The sequence below is a fragment of the Pristis pectinata genome, chromosome 23 (assembly GCF_009764475.1).
Source record: "Pristis pectinata isolate sPriPec2 chromosome 23, sPriPec2.1.pri, whole genome shotgun sequence".
NCBI lineage: Eukaryota > Metazoa > Chordata > Chondrichthyes > Rhinopristiformes > Pristidae > Pristis > Pristis pectinata.
The window spans coordinates 2,623,508-2,644,508 of record NC_067427.1 but is presented as its reverse complement, the minus strand read 5'-3'; the positions used below and the strand labels follow the sequence as shown (position 1 = coordinate 2,644,508).

Sequence of the window (21,001 nt, the reverse complement as noted above, 5' to 3'; positions counted from 1 at the left end):
CGCCGCCCGCCGGCAGGCTGGTCCTGCCCAACGTCCATTGTGATTGGTTAATCCCGCCACACCGTTTCAACCATCGACATCTGATTGGGCTAAGAAGCTGTCTATCATAGTTGGAGGCTCTTCAAGTTAAATGATGTTCCCGTCACGTTTTTGTTTTAAATTCCACTTTTACGTTCTACTTGTAATAGTAAATGTTGTTCGTGGTGGAAATCAAGAGGAAGGTTTTAGTTTCAGATGGAGGGGAGGCAGTTGGGGGTCAAAGGGCGCCAGTGTTGCCATGGTAACATTGTTGTCCCGGCGGCCGGGCCGGTGCCTGGGTGGAGGCGCCGCCATGGAGTACACGGGGAGCAGCTACGTCGGGGACTACCACAATGGCAGGTAGTGGTCGGGGGGTCGGCTGTGGGGAGGGCGGCGTGGAGGGAGCGCCGCAATCTGGGAGGAGCAGCGTGGAGGGAGCGCCGCGCTGTTGCGGCAGTGGCGAGGGAGCGCCGCGCTGTTGGGGCATTAGTGAGGGAGCGCCGCACTGCCAGATGGACAGTGGTGAGGGAGCGCCGCGCTGTAGGGGCAGTGGTGAGGGAGCGCCGCGCTGTCAGATGGACAGTGGTGAGGGAGCGCCGCGCTGTCAGATGGACAGTGGTGAGGGAGCGCCGCGCTGCCAGATGGACAGTGGTGAGGGAGCGCCGCGCTGCCAGATGGACAGTGGTGAGGGAGCGCCGCGCTGTCAGATGGACAGTGGTGAGGGAGCGCCGCGCTGTCAGATGGACAGTGGTGAGGGAGCGCCGCGCTGTCAGATGGACAGTGGTGAGGGAGCGCCGCGCTGTAGGAGCAATGGTGAGGGAGTGCTGAATTGTTGTGGCATTAGAACATTACAGCATAGTACAGGCCCTTCGGCCCACAATGTTACCCTGCTCTAAGATCTATCTAACCCTTCCCTCCCACATAGCCCCCCATTTCTCGATCATTCATGTGTCTATCTAAGAGTCTCTTAAATGTCCCTAATGTATCTGCCCCCACAACTTCTGCTGGCAGTGCGTTCCACACACCCACCACTCTCTGTGTAAAAAAAACTTACCCCTGACATCCCCCTCATATCTTCCTCCAATCACTTTAAGGTGTTAGCCATTGTCACCCTGGGAAAAAGTCTCTGACTGTCCACTCGATCTATGCCTCTTGTACACCTCTATCAAGTCACCTCTCATCCTCCTTCTCTCCAAAGAGAAAGGCCCGAGCTCGCTCAACCTATCCTCATAAGACATGCTCTCCAATCCAGGCAGCATCCTGGTAAATCTCCTCTGCGTCCTCTCTAAAGCTTTCACATCCTTCCTATAATGAGGCGACCAGAACTGAACACAACACTCCAAGTGTGGTCTAACCAGAGTTCTATAGAGCTGCAACGTTACCTCACGGCTCTTGAACTCAATCCCCCGACTAATGAAGGCCAACACACCATACGCCTTCTTAACATCCCTATTGACCTGCGTGGCAACCTTGAGGGACCCCAAGATCCCTCTGTTTCTCCACACTGCTAAGAGTCCTACCATTAACCTTGTATTCTGCCTTCAAATTGGATTTCATGAAGTGTATCACTTCACACTTTTCTGGGTTGAACTCCATCTGCCACTTCTCAGCCTGGGTTTGCATACTATCAATATCCTGTTGTAATCTACAGCAACCTTCTACACTATCCACAACACCACCAACCTCTTTATCATCAGCAAACTTACTAACCCACCCTTCCATATCCTCATCCAAGTCACTTATAAAAATCACAAAGAACAGGGGTCCCAGAACAGATCCCTGCAGAACACCACTGGTCACCAACCTCCAGGCAGAATATGCTCTGTCATGGTGAGGGAGCACCATGCAGTCAGATGGGGAGTGCTGAGGGAGTGCCGCACTGTCATCTCACTTAATGTCCAGGATCCCATGTCACCATCTGTACAACAATCAGGGGAGTTATCCTCAGTGTCAGGGCCAATGTTGATTCTTCACTCAAAACTCCCAAAAACTCATGATTGTTGTCTCATTGCTGTTGTGGCAGCTTGCTGTGTGCAAATCACCGGCTGTGTGCTTCTTCCCACTAAGAAAGCAGCCACACTTCAAAAGTGCTTAATTATCTGTAAAGTGTTTTGTAATGTGAAAATAGTTGTAGAACCTTACAGCTTTCTATCTCTTTAACCTACACTTCTTACAGAAACATAGAAAATAAGAGCAGGAGTAGGCCATTGGCTCTTCAAGCCTGTATTCAATCCCATCTTGACGTCATGCATATTCATGATGTGGATATGCTGTTCCAGCTTTCTCCACATATCCCTTGATGCCCCTAGCCTGAGGAAAAATATCCAACAACTCCTTGAATTAATATATATAATGATTTGGCTTCATCTGCTTTCTGCGGTACCACACTCTGGGAGAAGAAATTTCTATCCATATTCGTCTTAAGTGGCTTAGCCTCATCCTTAGATTGTGACCCCTAGGCCTCATGGAGTCATACAGCATGGAAGCAGGCCCTTTTAGCCCAGGCTCGGTGGGGAAGGACTACAGTTCAGGGTTCTTCTGCCACTGGAGAAGGAGGGGTGGGGTCAGACGAGAAAGCCCCTTAAATATTGTAAATACGGGACTGGGTAGCCCCCAGGGAGCCACACGTGTGGCATCGGTGCTGTTTTTTTATATAAAAAGGTAACACTAATGAATGACCTGTACAAGAATGTAAAGGCTTGCACTCTTTTATAATTGTATATAGTTTGTCTTTTATTATGAATAAAGTTTATTTTGGAATAAAAAAAACAAAGTCCCCACCGACCATAACCCGACACAAATCTAACTTTATTCTCCTCGCATTCCTCTCGGCTCCCCTAAGATTCTACCATTCACTTGCACACCAGGGGCAATTTACAGTGGCTGAGTAACCTATCAACTTGCATGTGGGAGGAAACCGGAACACCCAGAGGAAATCCATCTGATCACATGGATGGCATGTAAACTCCACACAGACAGTTTCTATGAGATTCCGTCTCATTCTTCTAACTGCAGTGAACATGTGCCTAATTGACCCAATCTCAATCCATATGTCGGTCCTGCTATCCCAAGAATCAATCTGGTGAGCCTTTGCTGAGCTCTCTTAATTGTGAGAGTACATCTTTTCTCATATAAGAAGACCAAAACTGCACACCATTCTCAAGCTGCAATCTCAGCAAGACCCTGTACAATTGCAACAAGACATCCCTGCACGTATCTCACTGAGTCTCTCCAGGGCTACAAACTGGTAGGATCTCTGTGTTCCAACATTCCACCTTTGACTTCCTTGAATACATTCACTCTGTCATTAGCAACTGTACTTTCAGCTGGCAAGGACGTGGACTCTGGGATTATCTCCCTAAAACTCTATGCTGCACAACTTTTTTTTCATGCTTCTTAAAAGCTAGCTTTTTGGCCAAGATTGTGGTCACCTATCTAAAGGTCTTCTCACGTGGGTCAGTTTCAAATTTTGCCTGATAACACTCCTGTGATGCATCTTGATATATTTTGCTGCTTTAAAATGGCTATCCAGTTTGTTGTCTCAACTGGATTGCAAGCAGAAAACTTCCGAATGTAGGTTGGAAAGTGAAAATATTCACCCCACAGCCATTTTCCACTTTAAGAGGCTTACCAAGTTGTGATATATTTTCAGAGTCATCAAACATTTGGAGTTTTTAATTCTAAGCTCAATTTCTATCATCCATCTTGAAACTGTTAACATTCTTTATAGCCTCAGTACAATTTCCTTACTCAGCAGTTCTGTAAATCATGACATTGTTATTTTGCAACAGATTTATCAGTGTTCTCTCGTCATTCTGAACAAATCAACATAAATTGAAAACAAATTTATCTGTTAGGATTATTTTAATTTACTGGGATTGCAGTATGTACATAAGAAAATATATATGGCATAGAATTAATAAGCTAACTCCACAGCAAGTTATGTTCCTTTTTTTTCCACCTACATCACTGAAGAAAGACTCTGTGTTCATCTATCCAAACTACCTGCTATGCCATTTTCTGATAAACATTTAAAATGTTTGCTAAATTGTATTGTGCTGGTCTCAAGGCCCTTTCTGGAAAGTTATTCCAGCTGTTGAACATCCTCTTCCAACAGTCTGTCATAAAGTTACCTCTTAGAATTCAGATTCTGCTGCATTGATAGTCCTCTGAAAGTCCTCTTACTGCTTCACTTTATGATGTTAGGTACAATGTATACTCTTATTACACAGGTGTAGGAATGGGCCATTCAACCCATTGGATAAATGCTGTTCTTTATGCTCTACTCAAGTGACCTCCCACTTCTCTCAGTCCATCAGCATATCCTTCTGTCTCTTTCTCTGTGGTACTTATCTTGGTTCGTCTTGAGGAAAATGATTATAATATAAGTGAGTGCACTGAAAAACTTGATTTTACTTCATAAAATTATATATATGAATGCTAAGAATTGAAAATACAATTTAAATCAGAGAATTGAAATAAGTTGTCTAAACAACTGCTTTCACAATGTAGCAGAACTCAATCTCAGTTCTCAATGCACCAAATGAGAAATCATCTGGATTATATAAACAATAACACAAAGCTGAAAGTGAGCCTATAGCATTTTATGACATTCAGATGCTATCTGAAACAAAAAGAAACAAGTAATTTATAAAACTGCTTGATTCCAGAGAATTTATTGTAAACCCAAGTACTGCTCTTGGCATTTAAAAGAAAGGTCATGTGAATTTTACTTTCCACTTTCTTTTTCATTGTTAGTGGTGGATTTCATATCTTGTACGGACAGGCATTGTTCAGCTTTCTGGTCACCTTAAACCTTATTGGTGCAATATCCTACTGCTGCCACCAGGGGCCTGAAATTCCTGTTTTAATGAAAACCAGGGAGCACTTGTTTCTCCCCCAAGGTTAATGATTCATAAAGTGACACAAGTGTGGAGCTTTGAAACTGGATTTCTGTCAGGGTCTTTCCCTTTTACTTTATTAAATAGCAAGATAAATATACATGTTTTTATTTTTTGCTAATTGAGAAATTTCACCCTTATTTGCACCACTAAAATGCTCTGTAATAAATTGCACTTCCTCAATTGTACCAGAGACGTCTACTGATGATAAATTCTGTTTACACCAACTTTTCCCTGCTGTACAACATAAAGGGCATTAACAAATCCAGATGTCCTTTCATTTCACTTGCATTTTTTCTTCAGAGACCTTCCTGGCAACTGATCCAGATATGTTGAACTTTGTGTGGAATGGTTCCATTGAGCTCCCTATTTTCTTGATTTTTCAGTTGGATCCCCTAGATTGTGCTGCCTATATAAGTGCAAATAATTCTGATTAATTCCATAATTTTGTAATAATCATTACAAATCAATCTCTTTTCTGGGGATGACAGTGTTTAATTACTCTGTTGTATGCTTTTACAATGATGAGTGAAACCTAATATACCAGAATGGAGTAGAAGCAATCTAATTAATATGGTCAATATTTTATTTGGGGGTAATTGCTCTTAGGAAGAATCCCTTGGAAGGTTTATGCACGTCAGGGATGAATGTCTGATCCTTTTAATATTTCTGGTGGCGAGGTATTGGAAGCCATTATTTGACCGTTCCTATTTATTGATATTATATTTGGTGGCAAACAAATACCACCTGTCCCTCCTCTTGCAACCCTACATGCTTGTGTGCTGGAGGCGCCTGTCAGCCAACCATAAAAAAAACACTGCTCCCTCTACAGGATGACTAAGATATGTACGAAAAGGAAAACCAACTATGCATATCCCTAACCAATCCTATTGAAGAGCTGTTGAAAAACCATGCAGACTCAAACGTCAGTCACAAACTCAAATTAGATGCCAAGGGGGAGAGATAAAAAGGAGGGGGAGCTGCCTAGATCAGTGTAAATAACTTTGATCATTGTTTTTTAAAGATCTTTAATAAATAAAACTTGAAGGAACGTGACTCCAGAACTATTTAGTTAATTCTTTATCACAAAGAGGTTTCTTGATGGTAATTAACAGCATACTTAGACTGGAATGGAATGAAGGGCTTAGTCATATCTTTTAGGTAAGAACAGGAATTTCACATTGTCTGTTATATGGGTGAATCAGGTAATTTTATTCTCACAGTCTTTGAAGGAGTAGGGCATCTCAAACAATGAAATTACCACAATTAGCTACATGTGTGGTTGCCAAAGATTGAAGTCATATTTCCATATAAATAATGTTGGGTGATTGTAGCTTAGATAATTCAGAACAACTTTTTGTTTTGAAATGTTGATATCATCTTTGCTTTATATTGATTTTTCATTTATTCAACTTTTTTATGCTCATGAAAGGATTGGAGATCAAAAAATTAGTGCTGACGAGTATTAATGGAAATTAACAATAGTGTGGCATTTCCAAACCTTTTCTGCCCTTCTCAGTTGGTCACTGGTTGGCTGTCTGAAGAAAAGAGGGCAGATGGTAAATATATTCATCATTATTTGGCCAGACATATTCAAAATAGATATTAATAACAAAAATAATACTTCATACCTTCTCACCTGAATATCAGCACAGCAGGAATGCAGAGCTTACTGACAGCTCTCAAGCCAGCAACTTGTTTAAAAGGATCTTAAAAATGACTTACTTCCCTGTGACCCACACCAACTACCACAGGACCATAGCAGCATCCTTTGATGGATCTGTGTATTGAGTATAACTGACATCAAACACAACCATTTTTGTTTCTCTCATCCACTAGAGAGTGTTGATAACAATAGGATTACACCATGGGTTATCCACAGGGACCTAAGTGCCCGAAGGTCATCACACCTTCCACCTTAGTTTGGACCAAAATGTACAATAAAGTATTTTATAAAATATAGTCCAAAATTCTAATGTAAAACTGTAGAACTAACATTTCCCTTTTTACAAATTCAATCCATTGGGTGATTTTCTTGCCCATTGAAATTGAGCTAGAGCATCTTGATAAATGGTAACGTATCATCTTCAGAAGTGTCCTTCACTAGATTAGTTTTGGTAGAAAGTGAGGAAACTTCCGGTTCTACCAAGAACCAATCTACATTGAAGCAGTAATTACAAGCTCTGGTGTCATATTTTTCCATTTGTTTCGCATATTTGGAACCCACAGCAGTGCTAATCTCTGATTTCTCTAAATCTAAGTGCATCCTGACAAGTCTGCCCACCTGTAGTACCTAAGCAAGTATCTGCCCTGCGTTGGGTGTGTGTTATGATCTGGTGGTGAAATAATGCATCTTTTGTCTCAATTCCCCTTTGATTCATCTGCTATTTACCTACACCAAGGAGTAATTTACAGTAACCAATTAGCCTAGCAGCACATCCTTGGGATGCGGGAGGAAACTGAAGCACCTGGCAGAAATCCACGCAGTCATGGAGAGAATGTACAAACAGCTCTCAGATAGCACTCGAGGACAGGATCGAACCTGGGTCCCTGGAAGTATGAGGCAGCAGCACAGCATGCTATACCACCATGCTGCCCTTTTCAGATCTCCATATGAGCATGGGTGGGCTGGGGCTGTTCATACATACTTGACTCCATTGCTGAGAAATGTGACAAATTCAACACTGGTGGAGTTGCTTCCATAGTCTGTCAAGAAACTCTGGAAATCCACAAGCAAAGATCTTTCTCAGCTTTGATATGTAGAATATGTAGAGGAACTGGTTGGGTATCCACATTGAATGTGTATCTACTATCTTCATGATCATTTTTCACACAAATGGGATTGCAAAATCCATATGTGTCCTCAATCATGATTTGCTTCAGTAGTAACGTGGGTTGGGAGGAACTACCAGTGGATCTTTGCGATGCTCTTGACCTTGCTGACATTTCTTCACAAGAGTCTATTCCAGGTCACCTGCCAAACTGTCAGCTTCCTTGATTTAGCACGAACAGTTTATACAAACTTTTTCGGTCACCGTCACCTTCACCCAATTCATGTGTTCCATAAACTTTACAATCCTTCCCCACAGGCTTCACTTTGCTTTAGTTTGCTGTCATCTTGCATTGTTTTCAAGCAAACTGTTGACAGATGTTCCCCAAAGCCACAATTATGACAAATGAATTCTAGGTATCTGCACTCAATGTTCTGACGTTGTGTGCTGACACAATGATGACATCTCCCAATACCTGGTTCTTCCCATTTCTCCACAGCATTAGGCTGTGTCTTGTCAACACTGACATCACTGATGTCTCAGTCCAGATGAAGGAGCTTGACCTTCGACTGTCCATTTCCCTCCATAGATGCTGCCTGACCCACTGAGTTCCTCCAGCATTTTGTGTGTTGCTCCAGATTCCAGCATCTGCAGTCTCTTGTGTCACTATTTTGCTTCCCAAGAGTTGGCTGGAGACAGCAAGGATTTGTGAACTTGTATCACTTCTTCCTTTCTAGCAGTGTTCCATCCTTTCTTCATTTTCAATCCATGACCCAGCTGAAGCACTAAAGGCATTTAAGGTACGAACTGTAGGCATTCCTGACTCTGCCACAACACTACTGATGCAAGCGAAATTGAATTCAATGAAATTCAACAGTCTCTTGAATCGTGCTACCCCACGGAAAGAACACCAAAATCTCATAAGAAAATAATGCCTACTCCTGAAATGACCCTGATTAGTCTGCATTTATCCTCAATGTCCATTTCAATAGGTTAACATATTGGGTAGAAATGGCATCAAACACAGAGTGGTCATTGTGAGATCTACCACCACGTCCTGGCCATGAGAGAAGCTATTTTTAATTTCTACTCATTCACTAGAATGCTTTGATAATAGTGGGATTATAATACAGGCTATCAATAGAATGGGCCCTAAGTGCCCTAACATTATCACAGATGAAAATTTCCATTCTCTCCACTCACTGGAGCTGGCAATCAGTGAGGACAGAAGCACAACCAGGGATTCCCATGAGTTAATGAGACTAACGTTGAAGCTCTTAATGAAGACAGAGCAGAACTGGGAAATGCAAGTCAGTGTCTTAACCACAACTTTGGACAGCATATCCTTCCCCTGCACAGCAGATTTTTCATTATACCCACTTGACATATCTAAGCTTTGATTTTAAGAAGTGAGAACAAAATGTTGTGCTGTGGTGCCACATGCAGTAGAAACAGCGCTGGGATTGCATCAATGCACATAGGAATCTCATAGCTGTTAGACAAGATTGGTGGCATTGTTGATCGTGTGGAGGGAAGTCTTAGGCTACAGGATGATATCATGTTAATGAAATGGGTTGAGAAATGGCAGATTAATCCAGATAAATGTGAGGTGATGCACTTTTGGAGTACTAATGAGGCTAGGACTTGCACCATGAATGGTAGGGTCTGAGAGAGTATTGAGAACAGAGGGACCTTGGAGTAGAAGTCCAAAGATCCTTGAAGGTGACAGCAGGTAGATAACATGGTTAAGAAGGCTTTCATTAGTCATGACACCAAGCAAGGAGGTTATGTTCCAACCTTATAAAATGTTATAAACTCAGCTGGAGCACTGAATGCAGTTCTGGTCACACCATCGTAGGAAAGATGTGATAGTGCTGGAGAGGGTGCAGAGGAGACTCACCAGCATGTTGCCTGGGCTGGAGCAGTTCAGAGGCTAGGATTGTTTTCCCTGGAGCAGAGGAGGTTCATAGGGGACGCGATTGATGTATTTAAAATTACAAGGGGTATAGATAAGGTAGACCACAGGTAACTTTTCACCATATCAGAGGTAGATAAAATTGGAGAACAGAGATTCAGGATATTGGATAAGCAATTTAGAAGGGATCTGAGGGGGCCCTTTTTCACCCAGAGAGTGGTGAGTACCTGAAATAAATACACTGCCTGAGAAAGTAGTGGAAGCAGAGTCACTGACAGCATTTAAGGTGTGTCTAGACAGGTGCTTGAATCGCCAAGGCATAGAAAGCTATAGGCCAAATGCTGGAAGATGGGGTTAATATGGATGGGTGCCCATTGGTCACTGTGGACCTAAATGGCCTGTTTCCATGCTGTATGACACTGTGACTTTAAGATTCCCAATCCATTAATTTGCCATAAGATTAAAGGAGAGGATATGTTGGAGAAGGGGAAAGGGGATTTAAGCTGGCAGTGGGATTTATTGTAGGGACCTTTTTGCTTCAGTTATGGGGTAATTTTAGCTTGGAGGCCTCAATAATACCCACCTAGCCACCACTCCACCTGCAACTGCTGGCTTGACAGCTTTTCCAGACAGCTTTTTGTAACCTGCCAGCATTCAAGTGCAGTGACCCAGTTTCCTGGAATGGTGGTGTTTCTCATGGTCGGGAAGTGGGGAACATAGTGCCCAGGGAAATGGTGGCCTTGGGATTCCTTGTGCAACCCAGAAGAGCACTCCTGGTTCTCCTTGCTCCACAGAGAAGAATTAACAAAGCATAATGTACATGGCCTCTTCTGTTTCCGATCCTCTTCTGCCTAAAATTGACCTGGTGGGAAATCATAGTAACTTCCTGCTTAGATCCGTTAAAATAACAATCAAGATCCCATGACATCAGCAGACCTTGATCTGCATATTTAACTGAGGTGGATGCCTTTGGTGCAAGACAGGATAATTAGGTTGGAAACAGCAGGTAAGTCTCTTGGTAGATTTTAATTGCCCACCTTCCTGGCATCTGTCAGGCAAGCAGGGATAAATTGACCTCATTCACTATGGAAAAAAATCACTTTCCTACAATACCAGTTTTACTCAGCTGCTTCGAAGTCCTTTGGAACCTGCACGTGGTCTTATATCAACAGGAGCAGAAGAAAAATATCCAACCTTTTTTAGAATAACTTTACTGAGAATTGTTGCAATTTGAATGATTCCTCGAAACAAGCAATGTCATGTTGGAAGGAAATTCTTGATTATGTTCCATCATATTCATTTACTGTGATTGGGAACAACCAAGCAGTAACAATACAGCTTTTCTTTATTCTGCTTTCCATTTTGTTCTTTCCTCCCTCTTTTTCTGTTTTCCCTCAGGATGGAAGGATATGGGGAGTATACCCTCCCAACAGAAACAAGATATGAGGGAGAAATGAGAGACGGCATGTTTCACGGCCATGGAACCTTGTATTTTCCCAATGGAAGCAAATATGTTGCCACCTGGGACTCTGGAGCTGTAATAGAGGTCTGATTTGAATATTATTATATAGAAAAAGAGTATTATCATTGGGAGTGACAGCCATTCAACTTGCTTCACAAATATGTTGGTACTTGTTAGTCTTTAAAATCTTTTATTTGAGAGACCAGTGATTTTACATGCTCACACTGTCTGTCAGAATGTCTTTAATGTTAACCACACTGCAGTGCTTCTATACTGTTTCTGGCATTTATTAATTAGCTATACTTGCTTTTCAGGGTAGCTACATATTTGCAGATGGCTTGGAATATGAAGAAGACTGGAACTACTGTGATGGTTTTGACAGGCGTTTTTATACTGAAATATGTAATGGATTGAAACCAGCAGGTATGTTATAAGAAAGCATCAAAAATACAACATTTTCTACATTGCACACAGCAAATAATGAGTGATGTAAGTATAGCCATGGATTAAAATTATGATACTCTTATATGATAGATTTTACATGCTTAGTCACATCATGCTATCTCTAACATGCTCTGTGTATTTATTAAACCAAGAGGAAAATTATAATGAATAACTGCTCTATTTAAAGATTAATTTAGGCTGAGGGGGAAAAGAACCTCATAAACCAGTCAGCCTTTGATCTCAGATGACTGCACTGATACTGCATTCACTACCCTCCTTCTATAATCCTGTATACCAGAAAGATGCATACAATGGAAGTTATGGTAATCTGTTGATGTTTCTGTACTTGGCTAAGGTCGATCCCAGCTCACAAACCGAGATCCTCCAAGAACAATTCCAGCAGGTTGTTACGACTGTGGTGATGGCTTCTACAACCCAAGAACAAGAGTTATCTCTGATTACAACCACGAATTTCTTCGTAATGCAGGTAAATTTCTTGGAAACACATCCAACCTGCTGTGCTTATTGTTTTCTACCTTTACCAGTACTCTGGAATTCAACAATTATCTTTAAACTGAATTTTGGGTCTTGGCTTGCATCTCTGTTTCTTGTCTCTTGTGTAAACACTTGTCCCATCCTATGCTTTTGTAATATTAGCAAGTTTTGCATGATTCATTGCAATCCTTAGATGACTACATTGGAAAGGATATTGAAGTATAGCTAATTATATTTCTAAATGAAAGCAACTTTTTAAGTCCAATGAAGCGTACTGCAGAATTTAATCACTGCTTCTTTGAACTTAGTCAGGGTTTGTAGTTTAAATATGAATCAATATTTTGTTCTATTAAGATGCAAGTTTTTCTCTCTGATGTTTGTCTTCCTCTACAAAAGTCTCATCCCTAATTCTACTTTTGCCTGCACAAGATTGATTACTTTCATTTTGTACATCAAACTGCCTTCAGCTCATTCTCCTGTTATAAAAGTCAAACCTAAAGCCAGGGCGTTTTCAAAAAGATATACTGCCACAACCTTCCTTCAAGGAAAATAGAAACACAATTGAGAGGCAGTTGGTGTCCAACATGCAGAGGAACTGGGTTCCCTTGAGAGAGATAGTATGGGCCAGAAGGCCAGCACTGTAGAGGAAGAGTAAATGAACAGCTGTGGGCAGGAGGAACCGAGGAAAAAGGGTGGGATAAAAGAGACAGACCTCGAGCTCCTTCTGTGTGGACGTTGCAGGAAGAGACAGGAAACACCAAGGCTTCTGGCTACAGCTTGGAGCTCGCAGAAGCAGATGGTAGGAAACATTCAGGAAGCTCTTTACTCAACTCCAAAGTCCAAACAGGTTAGCATAAAGTGCTGCTGTCTCTCGCTTTGGTCTGGGAGTGGCTTTAAAGGATGCACAGGTTCCTCGACCTTTAACCCATCTACTTAAATGTTCTCTGTAGAGACTGGTGTTTTTTTCACTGATAAACAGGGTGTAAAACTGTTGCTGTTTGGCACCACAGTATTTAATTTGCTCTTCATAGGGAAAAAGCAGACTTTTCTAATATGCTGCATATCTACTAAAAATGGAACTGTAGTTTCATTTCTTTATTTAATATGTAGACTACTGCTACTTTAAATGCAAGAGAAAGAATAAAGTATCTTCCCATCCCATATTCAGGAATAAAACAAGGATGTGGATTGGTTCAGACAGATTGCCCTGAAGTGTACAGACCATTCTATTTTATACTTGCATGAGACATGGGCATCACTGGCAAGTCTGGCATTTATTGACCGTCCCTAATTGCCCTTGAAAGAGTGGTCATAAAATATCTTCTTGAAGTGCTGCAGTCCTTCTGATGAAGGTGCTCCCAGAGTTACAGGATTTGGATGATGAGGACTGGTGGCACTTTTCCAAGTCAGGATCATGTGTGACTTGGAGGGGCTGTGAAGACTGTGGTGTTGCCATGTGCCCAAGGTGCCCACGCTTTACAACATCTGAGTTTGCAGACTTGGGAGGTGGTGTGAAAGATATTACTATGCGAATCGACCAGCAACTTCTAGCGTGGAAGAGATATCCTGTGAATTATGAATTGTCACAAATTATTGGCCATTAAGCTATTCTGCCATTAACACCTCACTTTTAACAGCTCCATGCGTTTCATGAGATAAAGTGGTTCTTCATTGAGATAAGTTGCTCTACTTGTACATTAATTGTCCATTAATCTGAAAGCCAAGCCCAACTGCATTAACAAATTGAGTGACTGCCAAGCAACTTCTCTTACCTCTGAGTGTTCAAAACTGGAGCATGGCTTTCCTTCATGAAGTTCCTTCCTGCCCCTTTTTACTTTTTAATCCAATCTTTTCTCCCCCTTTGTTTTTCTTCATTGCCTGTTTTGGCATCCCTATTGCCTCTGTAATCCATCATCCTTCTCTGTGAATCTATTTCTCAATTATCGATTCTCATTGGCTGTGTAAATAGTCTGTTGATCCTTTTGTTCACCAACATCCAGATACCCCGTTGGTTTTGTTTCTATGTTATCATTTTAACCTCACAACAACCTGGTAGGAAAATCGGAAGCATGCAAATACCATCCTGGCAGCTCAAGGTGAGGCAAGTCTCAGTTATTTTACATGGATTAATTCAGAGTAGCCATAAATTCTGATTTTAAAAAATTACCAAAATGTACCAAATAGTTAAAGGGTCTACAAAGATATTTGTCTAATACTCAGCAGGCATTCCAGTCGCTTGCATTAATTTGTCAGAGTTTGAACACCCAGCTGTTTCAAAAATAACCCGATAGCCCCAGCTTCCTACCAGTAAATAACAAATTCTCAGATGCATTCTTAAATGTTACTTTACCACTTGATTTTTTTTTCTCCCTGTGTTAGTGCTACACGAGTATTTTTGTTCCGGAGGGTAGGTGATTTGTGTTTCTAGTTCTGTGCTGTTAATTCCAACTTCGTCAGTGGGAACAGAAGGTACCAATTCAGGAGCGACGGATTCCACAGTAACAACTTTCCGTCTACTTTTCCCGGAAACTCTTTGTAGAAACTGGGTGCAGCCTTGTTCATTGGCCTAAAATGAAACTTCACCTTATATTCCGAAATAAACTGCTTATGCTATCATATTGCCTGTCATTTTGAATACAGAAAGGGTAATTTTGTAAAGAAGTAACAAGGTACTTCAATAATGATTCTTTTTGCGCTATTTGAAAGGGGTACAGTTTTCCACAAAACTAGTCAAGTTTTGAGCATTCACCTACATCTGGTACCAAATGACGTGAATATTTCACCAGGGTCAGCTCTAACACTTGCAACCTCACGTCATTTGGAAGTGATATCTGAGAGCTGAATATGTTGTGCTAGTAATCATGGGGCTGGTTTTCATTTGTTGAGTATCCCAGGTGGGTTTAGCAGCTGTGAACTTCCTTTATGTACAGTCTATGACTTACATTATTATGGAACAGATCCTGTGTGCTACACCCAAGGTAAGCTTTTACATGCTATCTGCACTTTTAGGAAATTGTAATCCTTGTTTCATTTGAAAAGAATGTTGGAGACTGCTGCTTTATCTTTTACCCAACAAACAATGGCACCAAGGTGTTTCTTGCAAGTTTTTATGGTCAGCTATTCATTATAGATAAAATGTTTTGTACTTGTTTAAGGAATCAGGCATTGATGGGGGGAGAGAAGCTAAATGTGAAATAGTGATCCCTTCTAGCTGCTTGGATAGCTCATAGTAGATACGGTGTTTTAGCCAGTAATAAAGTAGGACTGTGTATTTATGGACATCTCTTGTCTTTCCAGTTATATTGCTGCTTTAATCATCAATGCGAGCTTAACACCTTGGATAACTAGGAAATGTTATACTGGTCTGATATGTTGTCCTAATATCCATCTAAAGCAACTTGAGGATCCCTATGTAATATTTTGCTATAAGTAACATGGTGTTTATTTACATGGAAAACAACCATTAAAATATCTGAATTCTCCTCTTTTAGACTCTCTTTTACATCAGACTGGTATTTGAATTTTAGATGTTAATGTTCTATTTCACAGCTACATTGATGATAAATTTTTATTTTGTTTGAACACTATGCTACAACATGCTGAGGGGAAGGGAAGGGTATTTCAGTATGAAATTGCAGGTGGTAGTTATATGTCACCATTGATGTACAGAGATCTCTCAGACCACTTCACAGGAGCCACATAAGCTGACATTCAGACACCTGGTTGAAAGCTTAGTCAAAGTGATGGGTTTATAAGGAGCATCAGAAAGAAAAGAAGAGAGTTGGAGGTGGGGAAGTTTAGGAAGGGAATATCATATCTTGAGGTCTCGACTGAAAAAGTAGTGATCCATGGTGAAACCATGAAAATTGGAGAAGGTACAAGAAGCAAGAACTGGAAGAATGTAGACAGCTTAAAAAGTTCATAAATTGACAAACAAAGATAGGAAAGTTGGCCATTGAGAGAGATATCAACAAGGACGAGAAATATATCATGTGGTCATATGAGAAGCCAATTTAGGTTAGCATGTGTGATCAGAATCTGGTGCAAGTTAGGGCAAGGCAGCATAACTTAGAGTGAGCCACCAGTTTCTGATGACATTGCACAGAAGAACACTAGTCAGGAGTGGGTTGGAATTTCCAACTCTGGAAGTAACAAAGACACCAGTGAGTGATCCAATAGCAGGAGTGGTGAGGCAGGGAAGGAAATGAACAGAGAGGAAAGGAGGCAGCTTGCTGAAGGTCCAGACTACCAAGAGGTGGGTCATATAATGCCAAGGTTGTGAGGAGTTTGCTGCAACTTCCAGAAGTGATCAGACAGAGGAATGGAACTTGTGCACTCTAACACAAAATACCTATGTGGTATATTGCAATAAATACCAATGGGTATCCTCTCATCTTGGGATAGGTTAGCTACAAACATCCAATACAAGTCCCCAGATTCCCACAGCTATCCTAATTATACTTCTTCCCACCCTCCGTTCTATTTTCCCAGTTCCTCCCTCTCCCTTACGTCTGCTCCAATGAAGTGCCTCTGATATATCTTCCTTAATTGTTTCTTCCCCTCTACCATAGCAGACAGAGCCCTGGACCACATCTCATCTATTTCCAGCACCTCCGCGCTCTCCCCCTCTCTTGGACAGAGCAAGAACAGAATTCTCCCGGCCCTCGTCTCACATCCTACCAGCCTCTGCATTCACAGATCATCCTTCGCACTCTCTGCCAGCTCCACCAGACACATGTCCCCCTTCCCTTCCCTTTCAGCATCTTGAAAGGATTACTTCCTTCATGACTCCGTTCTTACCTCTCCACTAACCACTCCCCTCCTAAGACACTTCCCCATCCAAGTATCCTACCCTTTCACCTCTTCCCTTCCCACCATTCAGGGACCCAAACAGTCCTTCTATGTGAAGCAATGATTCACTTGCACTTCTTCCAAACTATTATGTTGCATTTGGTGTTCACAATATGGTCAACTCTACGTCATAGAAACCAAACAGAGATTGAGTGATCACTTTGCAGATTCCCTGTGTTCAATCTGCAGTAGTGACCCTAAGCTTCCTGTTGCTTGCTGCAGTAATCTATCTGTCCATGGCCTCCTGAAATGTAACATTGAGGCCCAATGTGATCTTGAGAAACAACATCTCATCTTCCGTCAGGGCATGTGGCAGCATTGTGGACTCGATATCAAATTCTCAAACTGTTTTTTCTGCCCATATCAGATCTGGCCATTTCTGCTGGAAGTCATCCATCTGTAATATTGGCCCCATTTTCCCTCTCCATGAGTACAGCCTGACCTGCCGGGTATGTTCCACAGCCCTACTCTTAATAACACATAACAAAAAAGCATAACCACACTCTAACTGTCTCATCAGCCCTTTTGACCTGGTCACCCTACCTTTGTCCAACCTATCCCTACTGCCACCTTCTCTGCAACTTAAAATTCCCATTTTTATCTCCCTTTTCCAATTCTGACAAAGGATTGCCAACCTGAAATGTTAACTCTTTCTCTTTCCGCAGATGCTGCCTGACCTGCTGTGTTTCCGATGCTTTCTGTTTTTATTTCAGATTTCCGGCAACTGCAGTTTTATTTTTACTTTCATACCAATGGGTGTACTTTATTCCTGTCACTAGTATTAGAGAAAAAAGTCGGCATGAACATAAAACTATACGTTATCACTAAAATTACTGGGCATAAAAATTAACCTTTGGACCAAAGGATTAGGATTTAGTACAGTAATATTCTGCATAAAATGAACTTCAACAGAATGTCACACAAAATATAAGTCTGCTTCTGTGCATTTCTTGCTGTTAAACACTGCTTTAGGAAACTTACAAAGAGCAAATTTCAAAATGTAATAAATTTTGAAACCAAAATTTCTATAAAATGATTATATTCAAAATATTTACCCATTACTAATGTTGGAAAAATGTATTAAAATATCGAATAATCAATTCCTTGCAAAGTGAAAATGGTAAGATTGAGATTCTGCCAATGAACAAGTTCCAGCCAAATAACAATTTCCAGTTGATTACAGAGTTGGGTTATGTTAAAAAGGGAAAATGTAGCTGCTATCTAAAGAGTAAATTATATAAAAGGTGAGAAGATGCAGAGCAATTGTATTTAAGCTTTAATTACCATCCACAAACAATTGCAGTTAAGCTCAATGGTAATTATAGTTGGCTGGTTGCTGGTACAAATGAAGCCACAAGCATTAATTGCGCTTTAAAAAGTGATAAAATGTGTTTCTTGAGTTTGACCTAGTGTCACAGGGTGAGAGAGAATAAGGGAAAGTAGTTAGTTCCCATGCAGCTGGCAGGACTCAGCCTGGGCATCTGGGATTTAATGTGGTGGCCACGTAGCCAGGTAGAGTGTGAAAAGGCTAGTCAAGTGGCTGTTAAGGCCATCGTCACCAATTATGAACAATCAGGGAAGGATTTAAGCCTTGTTCACAACAATGGGCCAGTTCATCTTGTTCCATGGGTTACCACTGAAGAGGTTGCAGCTGCAGTGATTCCAATTAGCCATAAAATCTCCTGCAATTATCCTACCCAGGCTCCGCTGAAGCTGAAATATGTTTATCATCCGCCATTATAATATGGTAGATGGCCACCCTGAGCAGAATGGTGTATGCAACAAAAACATGCAAGTAAGCAGATGTAATTGATGTAACAATGAGGTGGTGGTCTGACATGATGCCCATTCTAAGTCATAAAGTAACAAAGAGTGCATTATTGGAACCTTTCCTGATTGCACATGCAGAAACACAAATGTTTGGGACTGCAGGATTGAGTCAATTTAAATCTAATTGCAGCATGCGACGGCCTGAACTTTACTGGCAAAATTCCATTTCCATCTGACAACTTATAAGAAAATGTCTGTCTGTATTTTCAGATGACGATGAGCATGAATGGATAGTTCGCACCTGTCGGAAGGGTTGGGACCAGATAACAGGATACAGGCCTGAACTGCACCAGCAACAGCTGCCGAGATACCCCTCGTGATTGGGTTTGAGCTCCGCGGTAGTCACGATAGCATGTCACTGTATCCTCATTCCTTTAGTGTTAACTGTATTCTGCATTACATAGTGAACCTTGCTGAAATGGTCAAATTTAAATCCTTCTCGCACATTATTTACAAGACACAACAAATTCACAAATTAACTTTTTAAAGTTATGATTTATTATTTGGGGAAGTATTAGGAAATAATTCTAACTAAATTTCCCCAATTTTCTATGTTGTGCATACGTCTTAAAAGATTTATGACTCAGTTTTGTTCAGTTTCACAATTTTCTGCCGATTAGTGTGCTGGGCCTGTTTTGATCTGATACATGCTGACTAGCTTCTGTCCTACAAGTAAATAGAGGTGTTTTATTATTGATGTTCTGATGGTGCCCACTCTAAATACATCCTTTAGAGTAAAGCTCATCTCCTGAAGTGATAATTGATTCCCACTCTGGTTAACCGAGAATACCTTGTTACTACAATGTGAAAATACAGGATTACAAATTGAAGACAAACATGCTCCAAATGAATTACCTTGTTAACCATTTAAAAATGATTCTTGATATAGATTTCAGATTTGGTTTGGAATGTAGTCCTTAAATGCTGTTAATGTTTTCCAGGAATTAATTGAGGATATGTACTCTGCTTTATAGATACAATGTGAAGTAGAAGTACTGTTGAGCTTCAGTAATCATGTAATTCACAAACAATTAACAGAAGTGTTGGTAGAAAATGGAAAAATATTTATTAATTTATAAGTTTAAATGTTAAAACAAAGTAGGCATTTTATGTTCTATTTCACTTATTCAGCCAACTAAACATAATTATATCTGTAAATTCAAATTAGTTAGTGAACACCTTTTAAAAGTCAAAAAATGTATTTCAGGACATTTTTTTTGGGACACACAACCCTTTACTGGCCTTGTGTATCTCAACAAAAGGTTATCAAACGAGCTGTGCAAGAAACATTATACATCCTTCATTGGTCCTGAATTTTATAGGAGCATATATCTGTACAAAATCATTTATATTTTAAACATGCTATGCTTCATGTTTGTCACAGAAATGGAAGGAGAACTATATATTGATTTTAAGGCAGGAGGTTAATCCTTGCGCATCTTATTTTGGAAATAAAAGTAAAAAATAAGCACTGAAATTTTCCTAATGTGCTCGTGTCTATGTGTGATTGCATTCTCTTAGTCTTTGATTCACCTCAATACTTTGTAGATTCTGCTTAATCACATATAAAGAATCAACTTTACAAAGAAGGGGATTGAGTAAGCAGAGAAGGAGTTTAGAAGTGGTGCAGTAACTGAGCAGCTGGTACTTTGACCAACTAACTGTTCACCCACTGTTCTGCACTGCACTGATTGCTGGATTTAGGAGAGGCAGGAAGACACAGGCTGTCACAAGAGATTCTGCAGATGCTGGAATCTGGAGCAACGCACACAAAATGCTGGAGGAACTGATGAAGGGTCTCGACCCGAAACGTCAACTGTTTATTTCCCTCCATAGATGCTGCCTGACCTGCTGAGTTCCTCCAGCATTTTGTGTGTGTAGACACAGGCTAGCAATGGACAGCTGGAGAGGAGATATTGATCTCGGGAGTTTTGAGTACAGGGAGCGGCAGCAGACCATTGGAGGTTTTTTTGCAGCTAGGAGGAATAAACTTGTTTTTCTTGGCCTTGCAGTCACAGGGTATATAGGGGACTGCATATGGTGACATCAGTGTAGCTAGCCAGAGTGGAGCTGATTGGATGATTCCCCCATCAATCAAGCTGGTTACTGATTGTGTTTGATTTTATGCATTTTGTTTGTATATATCTATCCTCCACACTTAAGTATTTTCCTGTTTTTATTGAGAGAATTTGCTGTTTCTGTTTTCTCTGCATTTTAGAGCTTTTTTTGGTCATGAATTGATTCTGGTTGTTGTACAATAGACTGTCGCTGTGAGTCATACCTCTCGCTCCACTTCCAAATCATTGGCTGATAC

At 40.9% G+C, this 21,001-nt stretch overlaps 1 protein-coding gene across 1 annotated transcript; it reads left to right on the top strand.

The window, feature by feature from the left end:
• Positions 1-240: 240 nt before the first annotated feature.
• On the top strand, positions 241-20,527 carry morn5 (MORN repeat containing 5). The gene is made up of 5 exons (XM_052037225.1): positions 241-378; positions 11,004-11,151; positions 11,382-11,490; positions 11,867-11,998; positions 18,898-20,527. The coding sequence occupies exons 1-5, from the start codon at positions 278-280 to the stop codon at positions 19,005-19,007; spliced, it is 600 nt and encodes a 199-aa protein (XP_051893185.1). The 5' UTR covers positions 241-277; the 3' UTR covers positions 19,008-20,527.
• The last annotated feature ends 474 nt before the right edge of the window (positions 20,528-21,001 follow it).

What these genes read in the sequence shown, in the direction of transcription:
- morn5 (XM_052037225.1), top strand. Translation starts at nt 278, where the DNA reads ATGGTAACATTGTTGTCCCGGCGGCCGGGCCGGTGCCTGGGTGGAGGC. An exon ending in GGGGACTACCACAATGGCAG is followed by an intron (nt 379 to 11,003) that starts GTAGTGGTCGGG and finishes GTTTTCCCTCAG; the next exon opens with GATGGAAGGATATGGGGAGT. An exon ending in ACTCTGGAGCTGTAATAGAG is followed by an intron (nt 11,152 to 11,381) that starts GTCTGATTTGAA and finishes CTTGCTTTTCAG; the next exon opens with GGTAGCTACATATTTGCAGA.